This window comes from Panicum virgatum, chromosome 5K, assembly GCF_016808335.1.
Source record: "Panicum virgatum strain AP13 chromosome 5K, P.virgatum_v5, whole genome shotgun sequence".
In the NCBI taxonomy this organism is placed as follows: Eukaryota; Viridiplantae; Streptophyta; class Magnoliopsida; order Poales; family Poaceae; genus Panicum; species Panicum virgatum.
Window position 1 is genome coordinate 49,535,071 of NC_053140.1, and position 22,874 is coordinate 49,557,944.

Consider the following 22,874-nt stretch of genomic DNA (forward strand, 5'->3'; position numbering starts at 1 on the left):
CAGAGTCCTTGTGCAAACTTTGAAAACTCCAACAGAGGCCACTGGATCCTGATCTGAGGGCACGGGACAGATCTGGCAAATTTTTCAGTTAGGCGCCCGCCCCTCAATCCCACCTGGACTGCGATTTTCGCAAAAACCCCCCTCCATCCGTAACCCCATGCGCCGTTAGCTGCCGTTCCGTCTCCCTCCGTCGGACTGCTTCCTCCCGATCGATCGTGGTCCAATTTCGTCTTCCTCCGTCCTCCTGCTTCCTCCCGATCGTCTCCTACCCTAGTTGCCGCCGGCGTCGTCGCACGTCCACCAGAGCGTACGAGCACCAGCGGCCTCGACCCGTGCAGCCCTAACCGCGCGCCGGAGTCGAGCACCGGTCGCTGGCGTCGGCACGTGCAGCACCGGCCGCCGGCGTCGGCACGTGCAGCACCGGCCGCCGGCGTGCAGCCCTAACTGCCGGCCTAGACACGTGCAGCACCGGCTGCCGGCCTCGACTCGTGACATCATTCAATTTATTGCTGCTAATTTGATCCAATCTGTAATAATTATTTCAATGTCAGTTGTGAACCAAATTTTGGTAGAGTTTCCTGTAACCTGATCATGTAAAGGGAGCCGAAGCCGGAATCTCTGCGTACTAGATCAGTGTTTCCTGAAATAGCAGCCTGAATTTTGGTCATGGTATTTTGATCATTTTGTACATATGTCTGTCCCATGCCTAAATTATGAAGTGCCTGAATGTTCTGATGTGGCCTTGGCCTTGCACGATGGACAGAGGCGTCGTGGGAATACCAGGTTATTTGGTATGGCAATTATTATTTTATCTTCTTTTATACCCACCCAACAACATCTTAAGATACAATGTTGCCAGTTGGGGTGGAGCAGTTCTAGTCCACATTCATAAGATACAGATTCCAACAATATAAGCACTTAAAACTGATAGGATAAAGATCTTGATAAATTTATGTGATAAAGACAGTCTAAATGTAACCAGAGGTAAAAGGATCTTAATAAAATTTATGCAAGGATAAGGAAAATCTGCATGTAACTGTAACCAAGGAGATAAATACACAATGAATGAAAGCATGTAAGTACCTGCCAATGAAATGCCTGATTGGTGATCCTGATGTCATGAGGTAGTCCTTGGTACTAGTCATTTCTGATCAAGTGGTTTAACGCATGCCAGCACAGTTAAGATGGTTTGAACAATGGTGCAGATAAGCACAAGGACTGTCCCTAATGCTACTAAGGCCAACCATGGATTACTGAAATGATTCACCCAGAGCCAAGAAATCCATCGGTTTAGACGACTCTGATAGTGTGCTTCCATAGGCAAGCAGAGTGGCCTTAAGTAATACTTGCCATTGAAATCAAATACTACATCTTTACTGAGCACGGTAAATAAATCAGATGCATGCTTGTCACTATCAAGGTGGTGGACAATTATTTCTCTATCAACAAGTAGAGTTACATCTTTTGGCATACTAATATTCTGTGATATGAAAACAATGTAAGCCGTGAAGTCATCCCCAAATTGAGGGCAGGTTTGCTCAAAAGCAATGAGATTCCTGAAAAGACCACCTGTATATTCATCAACAACAAGGCATGGAATTTCGATAGAACCATTCCTAAACTTAATGTCTAGTAGAGAATGAGGTCTGCACTTGAGTCAAATGTCATTATCAAATAGCAGAACACAAATCCATTACTGAATTTTCAGATGACAGAGTACAAATCGTTACATATTTTCAGATGACAGAGTACAATTCAATCTAAATAATTTCAAATGACAGGACACAATTCTAACCAAATCACCTAAAATGTCAGAACACAATTCATTTGATGGATCCTGATTCTTGTCACTTAGGTGGAGGGCGCCGGCACTGTCGGGCTGCTCCATGGCCTTGCGACGATGGCGGCGGCGACCCTTGCGACTCGAGGGAGGCGGCGCTGGTGGAGCCGGCGGCGACCCAAGGGAGGCGGCGGAGACCCGAGGGAGGCAACGCTGGTGGAGCCGGCGGTGCTGTTGGCCATCCCGCACGGAACAGAGGCGAGGCGGTGGAGGGCGGCGGCGCTCTGGGAGGGCGCGGCGGCGCTGTGGGGCGGATGAGTGCTCGCTCACCTTGACATCAAGCGGCAGGGGTCTCAGATCTGGGGGAGACGAAACGGAGGCTCCACCAGCGCGTGACGGAACGGAATGGAGGGGGGATGCGAAAAAAACCAGGCACCGGTGGGGTGAGGGCGGGCGCCTAAGTGAAAATGTACCACAGATCTGTCCGGTGCCCTCGGATGGGGATCCAGTGGTCTCTGTTGGAGTTTCCAAAGTTTGCACAAGGATCCTGGTTTCCATAGGATATGGTGCCATCATAATAGGCCTTCTCGAAGTACCTGCTTAATTATGTTGCTCGAAAAAAAAGGTACTCCTACCTGCTTATGTTTGCATGTGTATGTTTGTTGCTTTTGTTAGGGGAGCTAATGACACTGCTTGGATTGACTGTTTGACAATTAATACTATGGGATAGGGGATCTTACAAGTTAGCTCAACATGGTACATCTTTCATACACAGAGGACAGCATGATCTTGCTACATTATTTAGGGGTGGTAATGGGTCATTGGCCCTATTGGGCTCTTCACAGCCCAACAAGGTTCTTAAATTATTTAGCTCAAAATTGTATAAGATTAGAGCCCAGCCCTTTTAGTGCCCAGCCCTTAGATTTATTAGTTCAAAATCTTGAGCCCTTACATTTGCTTGCAAAACGAGGGACCATGTGGGCATTAGAGTTTATTATATTAAGGGCGTCATTCCCTGGTCTCACCGGTAAAACGGACCAATGCAGTTCTCCAACATATCACTCAGGAACCATCAGCTGACGGTTTCAGACATCCGTCCAGAGAAAGAACCAGCCGCACATCCAGTCACAGCGAGGACCTTAGCTCCCAATTACGAAAAGCAAAAAACTTGCTCTCACTCTCACACATGATGATTGCCTGACAAATTAAAGATCTGCGTTTCTTATTCCAGGCTACGCACACAGATGATTTATTTGTATCCACAGGTAAATGCATTGCATCAGTTTCTAGATCGCATTATCACTAGGGCGCTCTAGTGCCACTTTGGCCTTGGGTCACAGGAAGTTGTCCATTGTTTGAGCAGCTCAGAAGATCCGGAAGCCTTCTCAATTTTGGTCCTGGAAGTGGTCTCTCGCTCAAGCGTTTTGGTTTTATATCCTATGTTAGAAATTGAAGTGTTAAGCACTGAAATTTAAAAAGAAAAGTATTCTTATTTTTTTAAAAAAAAACAGAACAACTATGTAGGAAACATAATTGCCAAAGGACTAAAAATAAGCAGGAACATGCTGAGTTTAATGCCAAAGCAAGCAAATTTGACCTGGATGTACCAAAAGTAATGTCTCACCTGGTTACTGTGACCTCTTCGTGTAAACTTTTGGAACAAATATTTAAAAACTACCAAGTTGTTTTTCCAATTTGACCTTAACAATAACTGTCATGGGAAATGTGTATTCTAGAATGTTTTGAGTTTATTTTATTATTATTGTGAGCAGTTTACAAGAAATAATTTGGTGATGCATGCCCCGACCAAGTGTGATCAGGCTATCTATTTTCTATAAAATGGACAAAGTAATACTACTCTTATCGAACCAACCTTCTTGCCCAGTTAAGCTGCAAGGAGTAACTTGGCATATATCAAATGTCCCAAGTCGATCCTATCAGCATCAACAGTTCAACATTTACTTGTGGTGGTTTGTTCAGCCTACTCATGAATTTGCACAGTAACTTTTGTTTCTTCAGATAACATATATAGAACCAGCAGCTTATGTTGGATATATACTTAGATCCAACATCAGACCAAACGAACGAGTCACAATCTAAAAAAATATTTAAGTAATCTATTAATGAACAGTTAAAATAAACAACAACAAATTCAATGAGTATAACAGTAAACAGACCAAAGAAAATTGTGCTGGCAATATAACGGTAAACAGTAAACAGACCTGGTCAAATATTGCTGTAGGGATGGCAAGAGTTGTCACTGCGTTAGGAGAGTCTACTATTCCAGATATCCTACCCTCGCAAGGGCAGCACGAAAGTAAAAGATATGCCTGTATCAAATCCCCAATCCCTGGTGTTAAAATACTATTATTCAGCATGCATGATAAGATAATAGTTAGTTACCCTACTGCCTACCTGCTCCTTGGAGTACCCAAATTTGGAAAGGTACTCAATGGCATTCAGAACTGCACGTTTGTAGGCAACTGATGCATCAAGGAAATGCTGCTTCCCAGACTCATCGACGCTGATGCCCTCAAACACTAACCACTCTGAGAAACGTGGCTCAACAGGACCTATCTCAAAGATAGGATTCACGTGAAGTGGTGTTGGACCAACTGGGGTTAAGTATTCCTTCATCCCACCTCTTATGATCTCACACCTATACAGAGGACATGAGTCAAGAGAGAACTGTTGAGAAGCATGCAACGGAAAAAGAATTGACCATCCGGATTTTATTTATCCAACTATTGACCATCCGGATTTTATTTATCCAACTGACACATTCTCATCAGGACCAGAAATGTTGAAAATGTGTTACCAATGTGGTTCAGAAATTATTGATTACGCTACAGACAGATTGAGTTTGATCTCAACAAATAATTTACAATGCTTATATGATCCAAAGCATCAACTACAGCAATGCCATGAAAGTATGAAACACAATATGGAAAAATCTCACAATAAGAAGCCTCTGTATCCTATAAATTGACTAATTCATATTCTGCAATGCGCTATCTGATAGTCATTTGCAATAAGCTACAAAGATGGATGGTGCTAGTCTCATAATAAAACATTTTCCAACACTGGTGGATCCAATTTGATGCAATTGGCTGTTTGGCTCCATCCTTAGTGATCATCTAGACTGTCAGACGCATTGATAAAAAATAAAAAAACATGTAGTATTGAAATGTAAATAAGGAAAAAAATTATAACCTCAGCTCAAGGAATCCGCTCATTTCAATTGCCCCACACAATGAAATTTCACCATCTCCCTGGGAGAAGTGCATATCACCAGTACTAAGATTTGCTCCTTCGACAAATACTGGTAGATAAACTTTTGAACCTCTGCTTAGATTCTTTATGTCACAATTCCCACCATTCTCTCTTCCAGGAATAGTTCTAGCTGCTTCGTTTGCAATTTTGTGCCATTCAGCAGTCCCTTCTCGGATCTGCATCACATTGTGTTCATTACAAACATGGCACTTCAATCAAACAAGTACAAAGATGTACTCTAGATCTGCTAGCTAATATATGCAAATAGAACTCTTTACTTGAGTTGTAGGCTTATATGCCCTTCTCAAAGTGAAAAACAATGGTATTGGGTGGTTGCAAACCCTCAATTTGTTGTAGGTAATGCAAACAATTTTACATTTAATCCTAGGCAATAAAGTGAAAATTTTGACCATGCCTTCCCAAGTAAGCAGTTCTCTGCGGTCGGTAAATGAGCAAGGGGCCTCTGGTGTAGAACTTCACACAGTTTAAGAGTATCTTGGTTTGTCTCAGCCAATCTTTTCTCCCTTTCATTCCATATATTAAGAAGTTCAACTGATGGTGCAGTTCCCACTACACCAGGATGAGTTAATCCTGGAAAACGAACACCTGGTATACACAAAACGGAATTACCGAAGGATCCAAAACTGGAAAGCTTTATTCCCAGCAAAAACCTTTTCTTAAAAAGCAACCGGCAAGAGCTCTGGTGGGTACAACAAGAAACTTTACCTGGTATCTGAGGGGAGTATGCATAAATTCCTTCGAAATACCAAATGGCTTTTCTCGCACTAGGGAAGTGGTCAGTTAAGAATCCACCACCATTCTCCCTTTCGAGTATTGCAGTATAACCCCACTCATCGCCAGGAAGTGGTCCAAGATTGCAGATCTCTACTGCTAGAAGATCACCAGGTGAAGCTGGAACCCCGTCAGAATCGACTATTCTTAGCGGCCCACTAAGATAATGAGCCTGTGGAACATCTGTAGTCAGTTTGGCTCGCAATGAAAGCACTGGACCAAAAGGAAAAATCAAATGACATCTCCAGAAGAAAAATACAAACTCACAATTGTGAAGTCCATGGATTTCATATCATCTGCAGAGTTATCATCCTTGACCCGTCCTCCACTCCAGTCGACCATCTCAATACGGAAAAATTCCCCTTCAGTTACATCAGCAACAGGAGGGATATCTGGATGCCAGCGGTTATGGAGAGGGACCTTTTGCTCCCATGGGTGCTTCTTCACGTCTATGGGCACTACCAATCTTGGGGTAAGAGGAGCCATGTTTCGTTACAGTATTCTCAAGAGCTTCTACCCTCTGGAAGCTTTTTGCACCTTTATAAATGGATATGCATGTTGATGAGACTGTTCCCATGTAAAAACAAGAAGGTAAAAAGGAATCCCAACAAAACATTTTTCAAACAAACTTCCCCTCGGGAAACTCTATTTAATTTCTTCTTAATGCAATAATACGCCTGTGTATTATTCTTGAAAAAAATAATATTCTTTGTGATGGGAGATGCTTTAGATAGCCGAGTCACTATCAGGTAAGAAGTTTCTTGCTGGTCCCGCCCATTCCTATAGACTATCCAGAGTTAAGATGATGCTGAGATATTTTCTTGTACAATAGCAGTACCAACCAACTTGGCTTGTCTTATTCATTTGTGTTTTCCACAGGCTGGCTGCCCATCCTCTGCTTCACCTCCCGGACGGAACATGCAACACTTAGGTACTGGTGCACGTTTTGTCTTTGGCAATATTCCAACATAACTTGAATGTCCATTCCCCCACAACACTAGGGGTTGTTACCAAACAAAGTTTGCCTTCCTGCTAAACTGGACAATAGACGCAGGGAGAATTTGAAGCTGGCTTCTTTTAAGAATATCTGCAGCAAGCCAGTAGGTACGTAGAAATTTTATATTTGTTGCAAGAAGCAGGGTTAAGAAGTAATAATGCAGCAAACTACATTAGTATTTCACTTTTAGGAGTTATGGGCAGTACGTATAACTTTCCCATTACAGGATATAATTGTTGCCATTGCAACAGAGGGAATAAAAATTTCACTAGCGTATACAAAATACAGTTCACAAAATACTATTAATCCAAATCTCTATTCGGTGATTTGCTGGTACAGAACGAGTGTTAGAGACTCAATTGGTTTCCACAAAAAAATAAGCATTTTAACACTTAATTACCCATGCTATCACCAAAGCTGCTTCATCTTACTAGTCTTTTTACATGTCATAAAGTTTGTGCTCTCAACTTCCTAACATTGTGATCTAGTTGGTAGGGAAAGGAAGGGTGTGCTCTCTACATATCAGACCGAATCACAATGCACATTCCATCAAATATCTATAACTCAAATTTCTGACCTGTCACATGTTCTAACATCGCCCTAAGGCTACACTCAGCATTCTTTGTCGAACTCAATTTCTTCGCCCACTTTAGGTCCTCTTCAGCCTCCAGAGGCCATTTTAGGAGTCCAAGGAGGTCTATAATTCCAGTTCTCAAGACAGTATGAGTGATCTGACTCGCCTCGGAGTGAAACGAAGGGCATGTTTTTCTGCCAGGTACCGAATGCGCTAACCATTCAATGCTTCTCAAGAGCACAGTCCATTAATACCAGTCACCATACATCTCTTTATACAGTGCATCTTGGTTTCTTGAGTGCAAAGCAGAAAATTGAACATGTCACAACTCTTCACTCCTGCCAGCAGCCTGGTTCTTTCATATTAGATCATGGTTACTAAAGTGCTAGCTACATGCTTGTGTGTGATGTTATTTATTGAGTGGGAATGATGTGTATTTGTAATTGTAAGTTGGTAGCATCAGCATAAAAAAGACTCGATAACGTCATTATTGGTCCATTGTCATAATAGGCCTTCCCTGCTTATGTTTGCATGTGTATGTTTGGAGCGAGTGTATGACACTCGTTAGGTAGACACCATCCGAGCAAGAAAGCCACCCCAAACCCCTCACCTGAATTCTTTCTTCCTCTACCCTTTCTACTAAATACTCCAATGCAATCCATTTTTATAGTGGTGTGCTAGACTACGCATGATAATTATGTTTTTAGGAATCAATCAAACATTATTAAAACATATCTACTCTCCCTCCCTCTCCATAAACCGAAACCTACCTGAATCTGTCGTGGTGAGGAAAACCACAGCCAAGTGGCGGAGTGCACCCGCCTAATCCTAAGTGTAGGATGTGCTTGGGGGTAGTTAAGGAATGCTCGATCTAGAGGCGCAAGAACACGAAAGCACACAAGGATTTAGAGTGGTTCGGACCGCCGGAGCGTAATACCCTACGTCCACTGTGTGATGTATTGCCTGAGCTTGTGTGCAAGCTGGGGGAGGAGCTATGCCTGTCTCTGCATGTGTGAAAACTTATGGAACCTCGTGTCCGTGTGAACCTTGTGTCTGTGTGAACCTGTGTTCTAGCGGGCGTGCTCTTCCTTTTATATGTCCAAGGGGAGCACGTACACTGAGCGGGGCCCCGACAGGTGGGCCCGGCGATATATTTGATATTGTACACAGCGGAGCCTTAAATGCTACAGATCCGGAGATCTTGTCGTCGGCTTCCGTGCGTAGCTTCTGACCGGGGATGGTCTTGAGCTGTCCTGTCGGAGTAGAGTCTAGCCTCTGGAGCCGCGCGTCGAGGTCATGATGAAGCGCCGAACTACTGACTCAGTCCGCTGTAGCAGCGTGCACTGTTGCTCCAGTTAGTAGCTGGTCATCATGACTCGTCGCCCATGCGCGCGGCGCTGAGTCTTTAATGCTTGCCTTGGTAACTGATGAGCCGCCTCGGTAACTGGCGATCCACAGTGTGGACTGACAAAAGCTGCCCCGTGCCCAGCGGCAGCAGAGCACACCTCAACCACTCGCACTTAATGCGGGTGGGTGAGGGAGCTTCCAGCGGAAGGCTTGCGCCCGCGTCTACGTGACATATAGCGGCTTCGGACCCCTCCCGAGCAGCTAGCTGAGCCGAGAGCTCACGGGGGTCCGGATAGTCACGTGGAGGTCCCGGACCCATATGCGGGAGTCCGGATGACACGTGGAGGTCCCGAACCCACCTGCGGGGGTCCGGGTCCGCGGCCACAGGTGCTGAGCATTTCCACCTCTGGGACACGTGGTGACATCGGACCCGTCCCCGAGCGGGAAGCGGGTCCGGGACCGTTGGTCCGGTGAGATGGAGTCGGACCCCAGGGGTCCGGCTGCTCAGCTCCTTAGGGCGTAGTTACGGATAACTACGCGAGTCTTGGCACGGTAGGAGTGGGTACCCCAGTTGCACCAACAGAGACCCCCGGGCCCGCCTCGGGAGAGGCAACGAACCCGCAGGTGGGGGGCACTACTGTGAGCAACTTGGCTGCTTCTGGCGCCCAGCGGTGCGCGCCGCAAGGGTCTTGTCCTGCGTCGTCCATCCTTTGGGTCACCTGCTGCATCATCACGTTTGGACCTGCACATGACTCAAGGTAGATGCTTAGTAGCGTGCCCACGGGTCCCAAATCCTGTTGGCTGTGATCCTTTGAGATAGACAGCTAGGCTCAGTGAACGGAGCTCAAGGGGGCGGCCTTTAGGTTAAGAGAAAGTCCGGACATCCAGGTTCCCAATCCTAGGTACTACGGCACTCATTCACATGAGGTGGTGCGTGCAGGCTTAGGGTACGGAATCAGGCTAAGCGGCTACACGGCTCCGGACCTCCCCGGAGAATGAGTGCGCTTCCCTGAACCTGCAGGTTCGCAGGGGTCCGAACCCCTCTCTTACATGAGGGGTCTCGAGCTAAGTCACTAGCTAGCCAACTCAATTCGGACCACAATGACCGCACAAGAGTAAGAAGCCACGTGGGGGTTAGCGCAAATAGAATGCGTAGATTGAAATTGGAATGTAACATCCTTAGAGGCGAACTGAGAATAAACTTTTCCTTTATAACTAGATGTACATGAGATGTGCGATGTAAGCCAGAACACGAGTTTATGAGGCCAGAGCTGTCCGGACCTCCGGGCCCCCAGTCTTAGGTACTACGGTACTCGCCCTAGGGAGGTAGAGCATGCAGGCTTAGGGTACAGAACCAGGCTATGCGCTACATGGCTCAGGACCTCCCCGGAGGGTGAGTACGCTTCCCTGAACCTGGTTCGCAGAGGTCCGGACCCCTCCACGGGGGAGGCTCATCGGATTGGACCACACGGAAGTACTACCTAGTTACAAAGGAAAATGCTTTATTCCCCGCTGGGCCTCTAAGGATAGGACTTACAGAGATGTAGAGTCGGGGGTGCGACCGGAGTCGGCTTAACGTCGGAGAGAGCCACCAGAGTCGGCTTAGTGCGACGGGAGTGGGCTTTCTGCCAGAGTGGGCTTGGTGCGACCGGAGTCGGCTTTCCGCCGGAGCGGGCTTGGTGCGACCGGAGTCGGCTTTCCGCCGGAGCGGGCTTCGTCACATGAGTGAGGTATGCTGCGAGCTAGGATTTGTTGAAGCTGTGCTCCCCCCCAAACCTGCTTGATGACGAGCTGGGAGAGCATGACCTGCTGTCGCCATCCTGCTGACGCGGGCGCTTGCCGCGCGAGTTCTGGCCCCCGGGCGCTCGCCATCTGAAACATGGTGATGCCGAGCCGATGATCAAGCGAAAGCCAAGCAGCCCCCTATCTGACGCGCCAAATGTCGTGGTGTGCAAACCCACAGCCGGGTGGTGTAGTGCACCCGCCTAAACCCAGAGGGTGAGTCCTCGGGGGTAGCTAGGATTAGTCCAATCTAGATGCAAGAACACGATGAACACAACAGGTTTAGAGTGGTTCGGGCCGCCGGAGCGTAATACCCTACGTCCACTGTGTGTTGTATTGCTTATGGTCTCAAGAGGTTGAGAACGGGATTGTTCGGAGTGAATCCGAGCTTGTGTTGTGTCTGGCTTTGCTTGGCCTGGCTTTACGTACTCCTCCCTTTTATATCTCAAGGGAGGAGTGTACATAGCCGTTGGGTCCCCGACAGATGGGCCCAGCGACGTAGTATAAAATAACATACTGTACAGACATTATGGCGTTGTAGGCGACTGAGACCTTATTCCTGGATTTCCTTGCTTTGCCCGTGGGAATCTTCCGTCCGGCATAGCCATGCCCTGTCTTGTCGAAACGGCGCCAGGGCGTAACTTGCGGCGTAGCTTGCCGTAGCCTGCCGCGTAGTTGAACGGGCCGTGTAGCTTGCGGCGTAGGCGGTATGATGAAAGGGTGCCGTGTCATCGTATCCATTTAATGCGGCAGACGGGCTCTGCGCAGATGCGGCGCATGCGGCTGCATTGTGTACCTCGGTAATATGCGGTCTACAGTGAGGCCTGACAAAAGCTGCCCCGCGTGCCGCGGCGGTAGAGCACGCCTCAACCACCCACATTGAATGCGGTGGGTGGGCGAGTCTTCCGCTGGAAGACTCGCGCCCGCGCCTACGCCTGCGGGACATGTGGCGCCCCCGGACCCCGCCCCGGCGGTATATTGGTTCTACGCGCGTGGGAGGTCCGGACGGACGCGGGGAGATCCCGGACCTATATGGGGGGGGGGGGGTCCGAGCCCTCGGCCGTTGGCGTAGAGCTTCCCCTCCTTAGGGACACGTGGCGTCACCGGACCCGTTCCCAGAGCGGGGAACGAGTCCGGGGCCGTTGGCCCGGTGAGGTAAGAGCCGGACCCCTGGGGCCCGGCTGCTCCGCCCTTTAGGGCGTAATTATGGATGACTACGCGAGTCCTGCCTTACTACAGTAGGAGTGGGTATCCCTGCTACAGGGTACCGACAGAATCCATCCATCCAACTTGGGGCCTCTATCTGAAACTGTTACAAGTTGGTCTAATATCTAACAAAGTGAATCTTACAAGTTAGGTAAATCTGTTATATCATTCATTCAAGGGATGACATGGTATTACTACTTTTGCTGGCCACAGGGATCGTAGTACCACTCTCCTTTAGTGACTTTGACGTGAATCACCACCCTAAATAAGAAAACTTTGAGAGAGCGAAATTAATTTACTTACATTACTCATAGCACAACTTTGTAGCAATATAGAAAATATGGCAGCACTCGGGTGTCTCTATCCTCATACATGATGATTGCCTGACAAATTAAAGATCTACATTCTGGATTCCAGGCCACATACATAGATGATTAATTCTTGCAGGTTGGAACAATAAAGATGATTATTTATATGTATAAGTAGAAGGATACTCATCAATTTCTAGATCATATTCATCTCTAGGGTTCACTTCTACCACTTTGGTCTTGGATGACAGGAAGGTGTCCATCAGTTGAGCAGCTCAGAAGATCTGGAAGTCTTATCAATTTTGGTCCTGGTCTCCCTCTCAGGTGTTTTGGCCTTATATCCTACAATAGCAATTGAAATATTATGCATGTTAGTTTTAAACAAAAGTATTAATGTAGAAGAATGCCCATGATGGAAGAATATACTCTCTTGACTTCCTTGTTACTATTAAACCCTTGGAACTTTAAAAATAAAGTAATGCTATCAGCAGACTCATTGTATATACTTGGCTACTTTTGCTAACGAGTAGAGAAGGTAAAGTTCAATGTTGAAGTAGTAAGGAAATCTGGTCTGATCCTTACTGAAAATGATATGTTTTCTGCCTACTGTGACTGCTTCATGTAATATCCAGGAAGTAATATTTATAGGTAGTTCTAGTTTGATCTTAGCAGCAACTGTCAGGAGCAAGTTTGTTTTAGAATGTTTGAGTCTCTTGTATTACTGACTACAATATAAGAAATAATTTGGTGATACATGCCACTGAGGCACTAGCCAAGTGCTGTCAGGCTTTATTCACATGATCTACTTTCAACAAAATGTGTAAAAGTAATACAAATCTACTCATACTGAATAATCAATCCAGTGCACCTCCCACTTTTTTTTGAGACCAGTGCAGCTCCCACTTCAAGAAGTAATTTGGAACACATCAGTGACCTGATGTTTATTACAAAATTTAATCTCATCGGCATCAACATTGACCTGCTGTGATTAGTACAGCCTACTCATGAATCATGAACCATTGACCGCACAAGTACTACCTTTTTTCTCTCTCTCTAATAACACATATAGTACCAGCAGCTCATGTTAACTACTTAGATCCAACATCAGACAAAAGGCATAAGTCATCATATATAAATTGATTAGTTTAACTAATCTATTAAATTTTAGGAGAGGAAATTGGTGTTAGTCTGTTGAAGGCAAACCTGGTCGAATATTGCTGTAGGAATGGCAAGAGTTGCCACTGCATTAGGAGAATCTACTATTCCGGATATCCTACCCTCACATGGACAGCATGATAGTAAGAGATATACCTGTATAAAATCCCCAATCCCCGATGTTAAGATAATATTCACCTGCCATGATACTTCAAGATAACAGTTAGCTACCCTACTGCCTACCTGCTCCTTGGAGTACCCAAATTTGGAAAGGTACTCGATGGCATTCAGAACTGCACGTTTGTAGGCAACTGATGCGTCAAGGAAATGCTGCTTCCCAGACTCATCCACACTGATGCCCTCAAATACTAACCACTCTGAGAAACGTGGCTCGACAGGACCTATCTCAAAGATAGGATTCACATGTAGTGGTGTTGGACCAACTGGGGTCAAGTATTCTTTCATCCCACCTCTTATGATCTCACACCTATAAAGAATACAAGAGAGATTCTGTTAATTCTGAGAAGCTTGCAAGGGAACGTGAGTTTGCATAGACAGATTCTATTTATCAAACTGACACAGTCATTGCATCCAGCTGCATTAATTTGCATCGGCTGTAGGGTTCAGAACAGGCCACATCGCAAAAAACTAGTGGAGTGAGTTTTATCCCAAAAAATAATTCACTATGCTACAATATATGAACTAGAAATCATGAGCTATCTGAGAAGTCCCATGTGCAAGCATCTATGAAGATGACTCTTGCTAGTGTACTAATGGTACTAAAAAAATGACGGAATCTAATAATATGAAATTTTCCTACACTAGTGGATCTGATATTCTGATTTGACGCAATTGGTTGTTTGTTTCCATCATTAGAGGTCCACTGGATGAATATAAGATGTCAGACATGTTTATGAAACATAATGTAACGAGTAGTTTTGAAGTGTGAATAAGGACAAAATTTATTACTTGAGCTCAAGGAATCCGCTCATTTCAATTGCACCACAAAATGACACTTCACCATCGCCCTGGGAGAAGTGCATATCACCAGTACTAAGATTTGCTCCTTCAACAAATACTGGTAGATAAACTTTGGAACCTCTGCTTAGATTCTTTATGTCACAATTCCCACCATTCTCCCTTCCAGGAATAGTTCTGGCTGCTTCATTCGCCACTTTGTGCCATACAGCTGTCTCTTTCTGAATCTGAACAACATTGTATTAATTATGAGCATGGCACTTACAAACCAACAGGTAGCAAGACATAATTTAGATCTGCTAGACAATATCTGCATATAGAACTGCTTTACTGGTGCCATAGGTCACAAAAAAAAATTAATCATACAGATGCGATTCGACCATTTGCAGTTTGAAAACATAAATCTTGAAGCGACACCATTAGTGGAGGTAGAGGTGGTTCATCATGCCTTTCCAAGTAAGCAGTTCTCAGGGGTCGGTAAATTAGCAAGGGGCCTTTGGTGTAGAACTTCACACACTTTAAGAGTCTCTGGACTTGTCTCAGCCAACTTTTTCTCCCTTTCATTCCATATATTAAGAAGTTCAACAGATGGTGCAGTTCCTACTATACCAGGATGAGTTAATCCTGGAAAACGAACACCTGGAACACAGAAAACAGAATTAGTGGCAGATCCAAAACTGCAAACCTTCACACCCAGCAATAAGAAGAAACTTAACCTGGTATCTGAGGGGAATATGCATAAATTCCTTCAAAATACCAAATGGCCTTTCTTGCGCTAGGAAAGTGGTCAGTTAAGAATCCACCTCCATTCTCCATTTCAAATATTGCAGTATAACCCCACTCATCACCAGGAAGTGGACCAAGGTTGCAGATCTCTACTGCAAGAAGATCACCAGGTGAAGCTGGAAGCCCTTCAGAATCAACTATTCTTAGGGGCCCACTAAGATAATGAGTCTGTAGATTTCTTTAGTCAGTTCTTCTCACCATGAAAGCAGTATAATAAAGTAAAACCAAATAAGATCTCCAACTGTAGCAAAATGTAAACTTACAATTGTGAGATCAAGGAATTTGATATCATCTGCAGAGTTGTCATCCCTAACCCGCCCTCCAGTCCAATCAACCATCTCAACGCGGAACAATTCTCCTTCAGTTACATCAGCAACAGGAGGGATATCTGGATGCCAGCGGTTATGGAGAGGAATCTTTTGCTCCCATGGCTGCTTTTTCACATCTATGGGCACTACCACTCTTGGAGTCAGAGGAGCCATGTTTCGTAACAGTATCTCCTCAAGAGCTTCGCCCAGTTGGAAGCTTTGTGCACCTTTATGATGGTAAGATATACATATTGATGAGTCATGCTAAAAGATAAAGACAATAAGACGAAAAAGAATCTCAGGAAAATATGGTTTCAAACATAAATCTGCTTTGGAAGAACACTGCAATATGAGCAGTGGATCCAGTTAATATTTTTAAATAAGTAACCAATGACACGGACTCACCTGGCAACAATATCATGTGTTTGGAGCTTCTTTACATAACTGAGTCACCATCAGATAAGAAGTTTCTTTCTGGTCCCGCACTACTCCGTAGACCATGAAGAGCTAGGATGGTAGATATTTTCTTGTTCCACAGCAGTACCAAGTACCTACCAACTTGGGTTGTCTTATTCATTTGTTTTTTCTTCAGACCAGAACAGGCAACACTTATGCTACTGATGCACAAAGTTAGCGTCTTTTAGGCAATATTCTAACACAAACTGAAACTCCATCCCCACAAGACCACAAGTCCACAACACTAGCCAGTAGGGCCTGTCAATAAACCAAAGTTTGCCTTCCTGCTAAACTGACCAAGACCATAGAAGCAGGGATGATTCAATGGTGTCATCTTTAGCACAAAATCTAAACTTGCTAGTAGGTAGCTAGAATTTTATATTCGTCAGCAAGCTAATTGTAACCATTTAAGAGCGATGGACAGTGCTGCAAAACTTTCCTATTCCAGGATAAACTATTTGAGCAGAGAGCCGTAGGAACACAAGTTTTTCTCTCTCTTTTTTGCGAGAAGGAACACAAGTTTTTAACTGGGTGTAGGAAATACATTTAACAGAGTATTATTGGTCCAAATCTGTATCTAGCATATTGCTGTTAGAACTTGGAAAGAATGAAGAATTGCATAGGTGAGAGCAAAAGACTAATTTGATTTCCCCCAAAATTACCATGTTTCTACGACAACACTTAATTACATGTACTATCACCAAAGCTGTTCACCTTACTAACCTTTTACATGTCATAAAATTCGTACTCCAGTTTGAAACATCAGTGATCTAACTGGAAGTGACAGTAGGGGTGTGCTTCTACATGGAACAGATTAACTGAGTCACAAAGAGAACTCCATCAAATTTTCATCACTTGTATGTTTCGTTGACCTGTCCTCTAACATCCCAAGGCTCCAAATCCCTTTTTCTTCACACACTACATGACACCCTTGAGAGGTCATTGTAGTAATCCGAGCAGCGTCTGTTTATAATTTCACTTTCCAAGACAACACTGGTTCAGAGTGAAAGAAAGAGCATGCTTATCTACAGAGTACTGTACAGGTTAACTGACCATCCAATATTCCTCAGAGTGCGCATTCCATCAAATCTCCATCACTTATATATGTGCTTGAGCTGTCCTCTAACATCTTAAGGCTCCAGCCAGCATCCTTTACCAATCCTTTTTTCTTCATCCACTTCAAGACCTCTTCTGCCTCCAGCCACCTCCCTGTCCCAGCATACAAGTTGGCTAGCAGCACATAATGTGATGCATTCTCAGGCTCCAGCTCTACCAGCCGCATTGTCACATGTTCACTCAATACTGCGTCACCATGGGCCTTGCAACCACGCAATAGCAAGCCCCAGATGGCAGCATTTGGCTGTGATGGCATTGTCTCAACAAGCCTGAAGGCATCATCCAGGTGTCCAGAGCGGCTAAGAAGGTCAACCATGCATCCAAAGTGCTTGATCCCAGGTCGAAATCCATACTTACCTTGAACAATTAAGTTAAATATTTTCTTCCCAATATCAACAAACCCAGCATGCGCACATGCACAGAGAACACAAATCAGTGTGACGGCATCTGGTCGTACACCATCAGCTTCCATCTGGAAGAACCATTGCAGAGCTGTTTCTCCATCCTGTGCCAGAGCAAGTGCCCCAATGATAGAGTTCCAAGTATAGACATTCCTCTCGGCCATTTCAGAGAACACACGTACTCCTTCTGCAATGTGTCCACACTTCCCGTACATGTCAACAAGCGCGGTGCCTAATACCACGTCCAGTTCCCATCCCTGCTTCTGCACGTACCGATGGATCCAGACGCCGGTGTTGATGGCACCATGTGCCGCACAGGCACCAAGCGCAGAAACCATGGTCACGCGGTTGGGGGCAACAGAAGCAGCAGACATCCGCCGGAAGGCGGACAGAGCCTGGAAGCTGCGGCCACGGTTCCTGTACGCGGTGATCACCGTCGTCCACGCGACCACGTCCGGACATGGCATTTCGTCGAACAGCTTCTCGGCGTGCGCCAGGACGGGGTCGCAGGCCGCGTAGCGCGCAAGAAGGACATTCTGGACGTGGGCGCCGCGCGCGAAGCCGGACTTGGCCACCTGGGAGTGCACGACCGTGAGGTCTCGGAGCGAGAAGAGGGAGGTGAGGATGAGCGGGAAGGTGTAGCGGTTGGGGCGGACGCCGAGGCCGAGGAAGCGGCGGAAGAGCGGGAGCGGCGAGCAGGCAGGGGCCGGGGGCAGGGAGCGGAGGAGTGAGTTGAAGACGAAGACGTGGGGGCGCGGGAGCGAGGCGAAGAGGGCGAGCGCGGGGTCGAGGCTGCGGAGGCGGCCGCAGGCGAGGAAAAAGGCGGAGACGACGGTCGTGCTGCGGAGGAGCGCGGGGTCGCGGAGGATGCCGCCGCGCATAGGCCCGAGGGCCGCGGGGGAGGTGCAGGTGTTGATCGCGTGCAGCGCGCGCGCGACGGCCGGTGGAGACGGCGCGCTGGACGGGCGGAGCGGCGGCGGCAGGCCGGCGGGCTCCGCCATGACGCCGTGCTGGACTGCGATGGGGCGCGTGGCTTTCGGCTCGCGCAATGGCTTTTGAAACCTCTGGAGTGAGGGCGCGGTCGGTTTGGTTGCTACTCCCTCCTTTTGACTTTTATCTTAAATTTGGTCACTCATCTTATTCAAAAATTTATACAAAATATTTTTTTATTATGGATTGCTTTATCAATATAAGATCTACTTAAATTTGACAATGTGTGCATAATTTTTTTGAATAAGACAAATGGTCAAACTTAAGATAAAAAAGTCAAACAATCATGATTTCTGTCGTAAAAATTTGTGTTTTTTACAATGCAAACTGCAGAGCAAAAGCACCCCTACACATCTGCGGTGACTTGTCATGTGTCACCGTGGGACACCTAGAATTGATGAAGAGGATCTTCTTTCAAACAATAGGGCAACACAACGGCCACACGACATGACAGGAGTGTCTGGTATCAGAAAGGAAATTTGAAATGCCTATACATTACCGGTACGATTTCAAGCTTATGATTTTACAAGTTACAACAGCTCATCCCTGAAGGGCAAGGAAGTGGTCTGACCCTGCATGCCAGCTGAGAATGCTGAGGCTGGCAGGGTCACTTGTCACCTGTGACACGATCAACAGAGATCTTGCACCATTTATTCGTTCACGAGTACCAGCTTCACGGCTCCTGGAACTTGATCGGTATTTGCGTCATCTGGGGCTGATGCTTCCTGACCTGCAGAAGGTTCATAAGTGTTTATGCTTTCTGATACATGCCAACATCAGCTACTACTCAAACTAAGAAGGTTTTGTGCACCTTGACACCAGCCATCGATAACAACTTGTGAGAGGCGACATAAACATGAGCTGAATTGTTGATCCTTTTCTCGACAAAATAGATGACCTCGGATACGCCTGACTGTAAGAAAGTCAACATGCTATTAGAACTAAAACAATAAGTATTAGAATTACACGAACAAGTTAATTTGTGATGACTGTCTTTTTTGTAGACATTTAGTGGAAGGAGAATGGCTGAATGGGGAATCGAACTAAACAACCATGTGTACGTCAAACTAGTAATTTGTTGAACTGCAGTGTGTATGCAACCTTGCTTAATTTGAGCAAAGTCAAGCTTTAACAGGGGTTCAGTTAAAAAAAAAAGCTTTAACAGGGGCTTAAGTTTCTTAAATTGAGCAACCAAACGTTAGTAGGGGAAGTTCTCAATATTTCAGTAAGGTATGCAAAGGCAAAAGCGCACGTCAATCCTAGGTAAATACGTGCAGCATGCATAGTAAGAAACTTGCGGATACATCTTGAAAACAGAATGAATGTCAACATATATGCCAGTGTGGGGGTAAATTTAACTGTGTCACAATAAGCTGCAACCCTAACATCATGTGATCCTGCAAAGAGACAAACCTGAATGATAATCTTGGCGCATTCATTGCATGGGAACATGGTGACATATAATTTCTGTTACAGAAAAGAAACACATAAAAACAGTAAGGCTTCTATAACAGTTGAATGAAATGTATCTGATATTGGAGACCGAAACGACCAAACCTGTCCAGCCGCTGAAGCATGGTTTGTATTTAGAATTGCATTAACTTCAGCATGAACAACATAGCTGCCAGGATAACAAAATTATATATAGTCAGTGAGAATTTAGCATATAGCGCTGCTACTGGAAACTCTTTGAGTATAAGACTTTGTCTCCCTCGTCATGAGAATTAAACAACATAAAACCCATGATCAAATACAGAATAATCTGGCAACGTAAGGCAACGAAACTGAGGGTGGAACCGATAAAGAAACAGCAAGCACATATTCATGGACAACAACTCAATCAAAAATTGGCAACAAAGTATGACAGTTGATGAATCTACAAGCAGTAATGCGGCTATATTGTTTCTGAGGTTAATTGTGGGCTACTGCCTGGCGAGTTTCATGCGTTGGAGGAGCAAGGAGCTGAAGTCATCCTCACCATGCTATGGCTGTTTCATGACTAGTTTTCATCAGTCATTTATTGTGCATTGATCACGAAAACAAAATACAAGTATACATTTACACATAATTCAGCTACCCATCAAAATTCAAATTAGAATTGAGGCAGGCAATTTTTATGCACTTAGGATCAAGATCAATGAATAGTTTGGTTAAAATCACACTTCACACAGTAATAAATAAATGTACAATATTTTGTCTGTACTGTGCTGTCCCTATAAGTCCAGAAAACATTGGTGTGTATCAATCAAAAAAATAAGGATGGTAATGACACTAGGAATGATGGGAGAAATTCATTACTTACGGAAATTTTGTCTCTAGTGGATCTCCATTTGCAGATTTCTGAAATAGAAAAGGAGTTGGCAAAATAGTATTGCTTGTTTCATCATATGTAAAAGATGCAATTTTATTTAAAGCGAGAGTGAATCTGTGAATGCCTTTTGAAAATGGCACATGGTATTTGACTAGATTATGAAGTAATCTGCTACCACTTCTTATTCAATGAACCCCAACGCTAATAGATTCAAAATAGAACTTCAGATAAGAGAAAATGTACCTTTGCCCAAGGAAGTTTGTCATCCGAACAACCTCTAGGGAAGCCGTTGTAGCCAATTCCTGGTCAGACAAGAGCTGAGTTACATTATCAAAGTCAATATGCAGCTTTGAAGAAGTTGGCATGACAACTATATTCATTACAATAGGTCCATCACAGAAAGTACAGCAAACAGAACAAGTTTATGAACTAAGCTGCATATTGTCCTAAGCCAAGATAGGCTTTATCAATTTACAACTGAAAAGATACCACAAACGTCATGTTAATTATCAGAATTATTTAGTGATCCATTATTCCTGAATCAATTGCAGACAACTCTTGGAAATATATTGGAATAGCAAAGCTGGGACAAAAGCATCAAAGGTAATCACGGGAATATTCACATGTCAGTATTTCACTATTTCTCAACACATAATGGCTCCAATACACCAGGCACTGTCATGAACAAATTTATACATAAACAAATGCTCAGTACCAAGAAATAGGGATATGCTTATACACGGTATCATAGTCACAATATATCAGCGTACTCATTATTGTCTATAAAAAAAATTGGTTTTTCAACTGCGTACAAAGAATTCTGCAGCTTCATCCTCACCTAGGATTATTCCCTCTTGGCTAACCAAGCATGCTCCAACCTGATGACATGGATGGCACATAATCAATTCATAATTTGATCATGATATACGTAAATAAACAAAAAAAATTGCATAACCTGCCATAAGACATATATTTCATGAATATACAAAGGATGTCAAAAAAATCATCATCCCACTCTTCCATTTACGACAAACCGAGCAGAAAGTGACATATTTTAACATTGAGGCTATAATGGAGTAATAAATTTATTGTGGTATTGTTGCATAAAGTACACATGAAGCCTATCAAAGTGCTTTCTTATTACAAAATTTGAAGCATTTCAAAGGCTTTAAGCTTTGAAGATTTATTGTATTGTTCACTACAACACTGTAATGCTTCACAATAGAATAAAAAAATTGTCATTGTTAATCTGATATTCTTTTTATTCATCATGAGTTGCAAAGGATAAAAAAACATCATCCAATAAGCAGAATAAATACTACCTAGCAGATAGCATTAAGCGTGGGGATAAGAACTTCCAAGTGAGCCTCTGTCAGCAGTGTGATAAAATCTAAGGTCGATACTCGATAGAACTTGAACACTTGATCAGGCAGGCATTCCTTCCTAATCCTACCTCTACCTGCATTACCTATCTCAAGTAACAAGAGATATACGCATGTGCATGTTCCAGCGTCAATAAGGAATTTGCACAAACAGCTTTGATGCTTTCACGATTTTTTTAAGCCCAACACAAATGTACTTTACCTGCCTGTTAGGATCCTTGGACCGCTCAGCCGAAAGGAAGGCGATCGCCATGAAGTAGTCGTCCCAGGAGATATACCTGCAAAAACAAACGCCATGAATCCGCACAGGATACTTAAGAGAAGCTGAACTCAGCTACGGACCACCAACGAGGGCAGGACAGCGGGGACGAACCCTTCCCTCTTGGCGGGATCGAAGGGGGACTGGCCCCGCGGTCGCTCGGGGGCGGACCCGTTGGCGGCGAGGGACATGTTCTGGGGCCTGACGGAGGATGTCCTGCAGCAAGACAGGAAGCGCAGAGCTGCGGCGGCAGCAACGGCGCCGGCCGCAGCTGAGATAGAGGCTATGGCTAGATCCCTCGTCGACGCCATCGCGCTCGAGCGGTGGAGAAGGGGCGAGCACCGGTGGTGTGGGTGCGGCGGCGACACTGGCTGGATTCAGATTTCGGAGGCGGGAGGCTGGTTTGGGGCGATGAAACGCGGGAAACTTTGGGGCTCCTTCTGCCTTCCTCCCCTGTTCCCGCGCGAAAGAAAAAAGATCACGAATGCCACGTTGGCGGTTCCATTGTTGGGATATTTTGAAGGCAAATTTTGCGGCGAATACCCTTCATCAATTCTGAAATAAGGCAATTGGCCACATGGCACACTCAATTTTCGTTTTGCGCCTTCGAGGGTATTTTATTTAACTACAGTAATTATCCACAACACATCCTGATCATTAAAATAATTATTTT

General features: G+C 45.0%; 3 protein-coding genes across 3 annotated transcripts; all 3 read right to left on the reverse strand.

Moving 5' to 3' along the window:
• Positions 1 to 2,930: 2,930 nt before the first annotated feature.
• On the reverse strand, positions 2,931 to 6,415 carry LOC120708156 (formamidase-like). The gene is made up of 7 exons (XM_039993278.1): positions 6,113 to 6,415; positions 5,780 to 6,017; positions 5,469 to 5,659; positions 4,994 to 5,229; positions 4,196 to 4,439; positions 4,003 to 4,110; positions 2,931 to 3,217 (listed from the first exon to the last, which is right to left on the reverse strand). Exons 1-7 carry the CDS (start codon positions 6,329 to 6,331, stop codon positions 3,083 to 3,085), a joined length of 1,371 nt encoding a protein of 456 aa, XP_039849212.1. The 5' UTR covers positions 6,332 to 6,415; the 3' UTR covers positions 2,931 to 3,082.
• Positions 6,416 to 12,026: 5,611 nt separating this feature from the next.
• On the reverse strand, positions 12,027 to 18,275 carry LOC120710187 (pentatricopeptide repeat-containing protein At5g48910-like). The gene is made up of 8 exons (XM_039995841.1): positions 16,812 to 18,275; positions 15,242 to 15,550; positions 14,909 to 15,146; positions 14,641 to 14,831; positions 14,184 to 14,419; positions 13,458 to 13,701; positions 13,263 to 13,370; positions 12,027 to 12,401 (listed from the first exon to the last, which is right to left on the reverse strand). The coding sequence occupies exons 1-8, from the start codon at positions 18,258 to 18,260 to the stop codon at positions 12,273 to 12,275; spliced, it is 2,904 nt and encodes a 967-aa protein (XP_039851775.1). The 5' UTR covers positions 18,261 to 18,275; the 3' UTR covers positions 12,027 to 12,272.
• A 236-nt stretch (positions 18,276 to 18,511) lies between these two features.
• LOC120708157 (deoxycytidylate deaminase-like) lies at positions 18,512 to 22,676 on the reverse strand. Its single transcript, XM_039993279.1, has 9 exons — positions 22,316 to 22,676; positions 22,145 to 22,220; positions 21,399 to 21,438; positions 20,804 to 20,862; positions 20,552 to 20,589; positions 19,807 to 19,870; positions 19,663 to 19,716; positions 19,061 to 19,162; positions 18,512 to 18,979 (listed from the first exon to the last, which is right to left on the reverse strand). Exons 1-9 carry the CDS (start codon positions 22,510 to 22,512, stop codon positions 18,923 to 18,925), a joined length of 687 nt encoding a protein of 228 aa, XP_039849213.1. The 5' UTR covers positions 22,513 to 22,676; the 3' UTR covers positions 18,512 to 18,922.
• Positions 22,677 to 22,874: the final 198 nt, after the last annotated feature.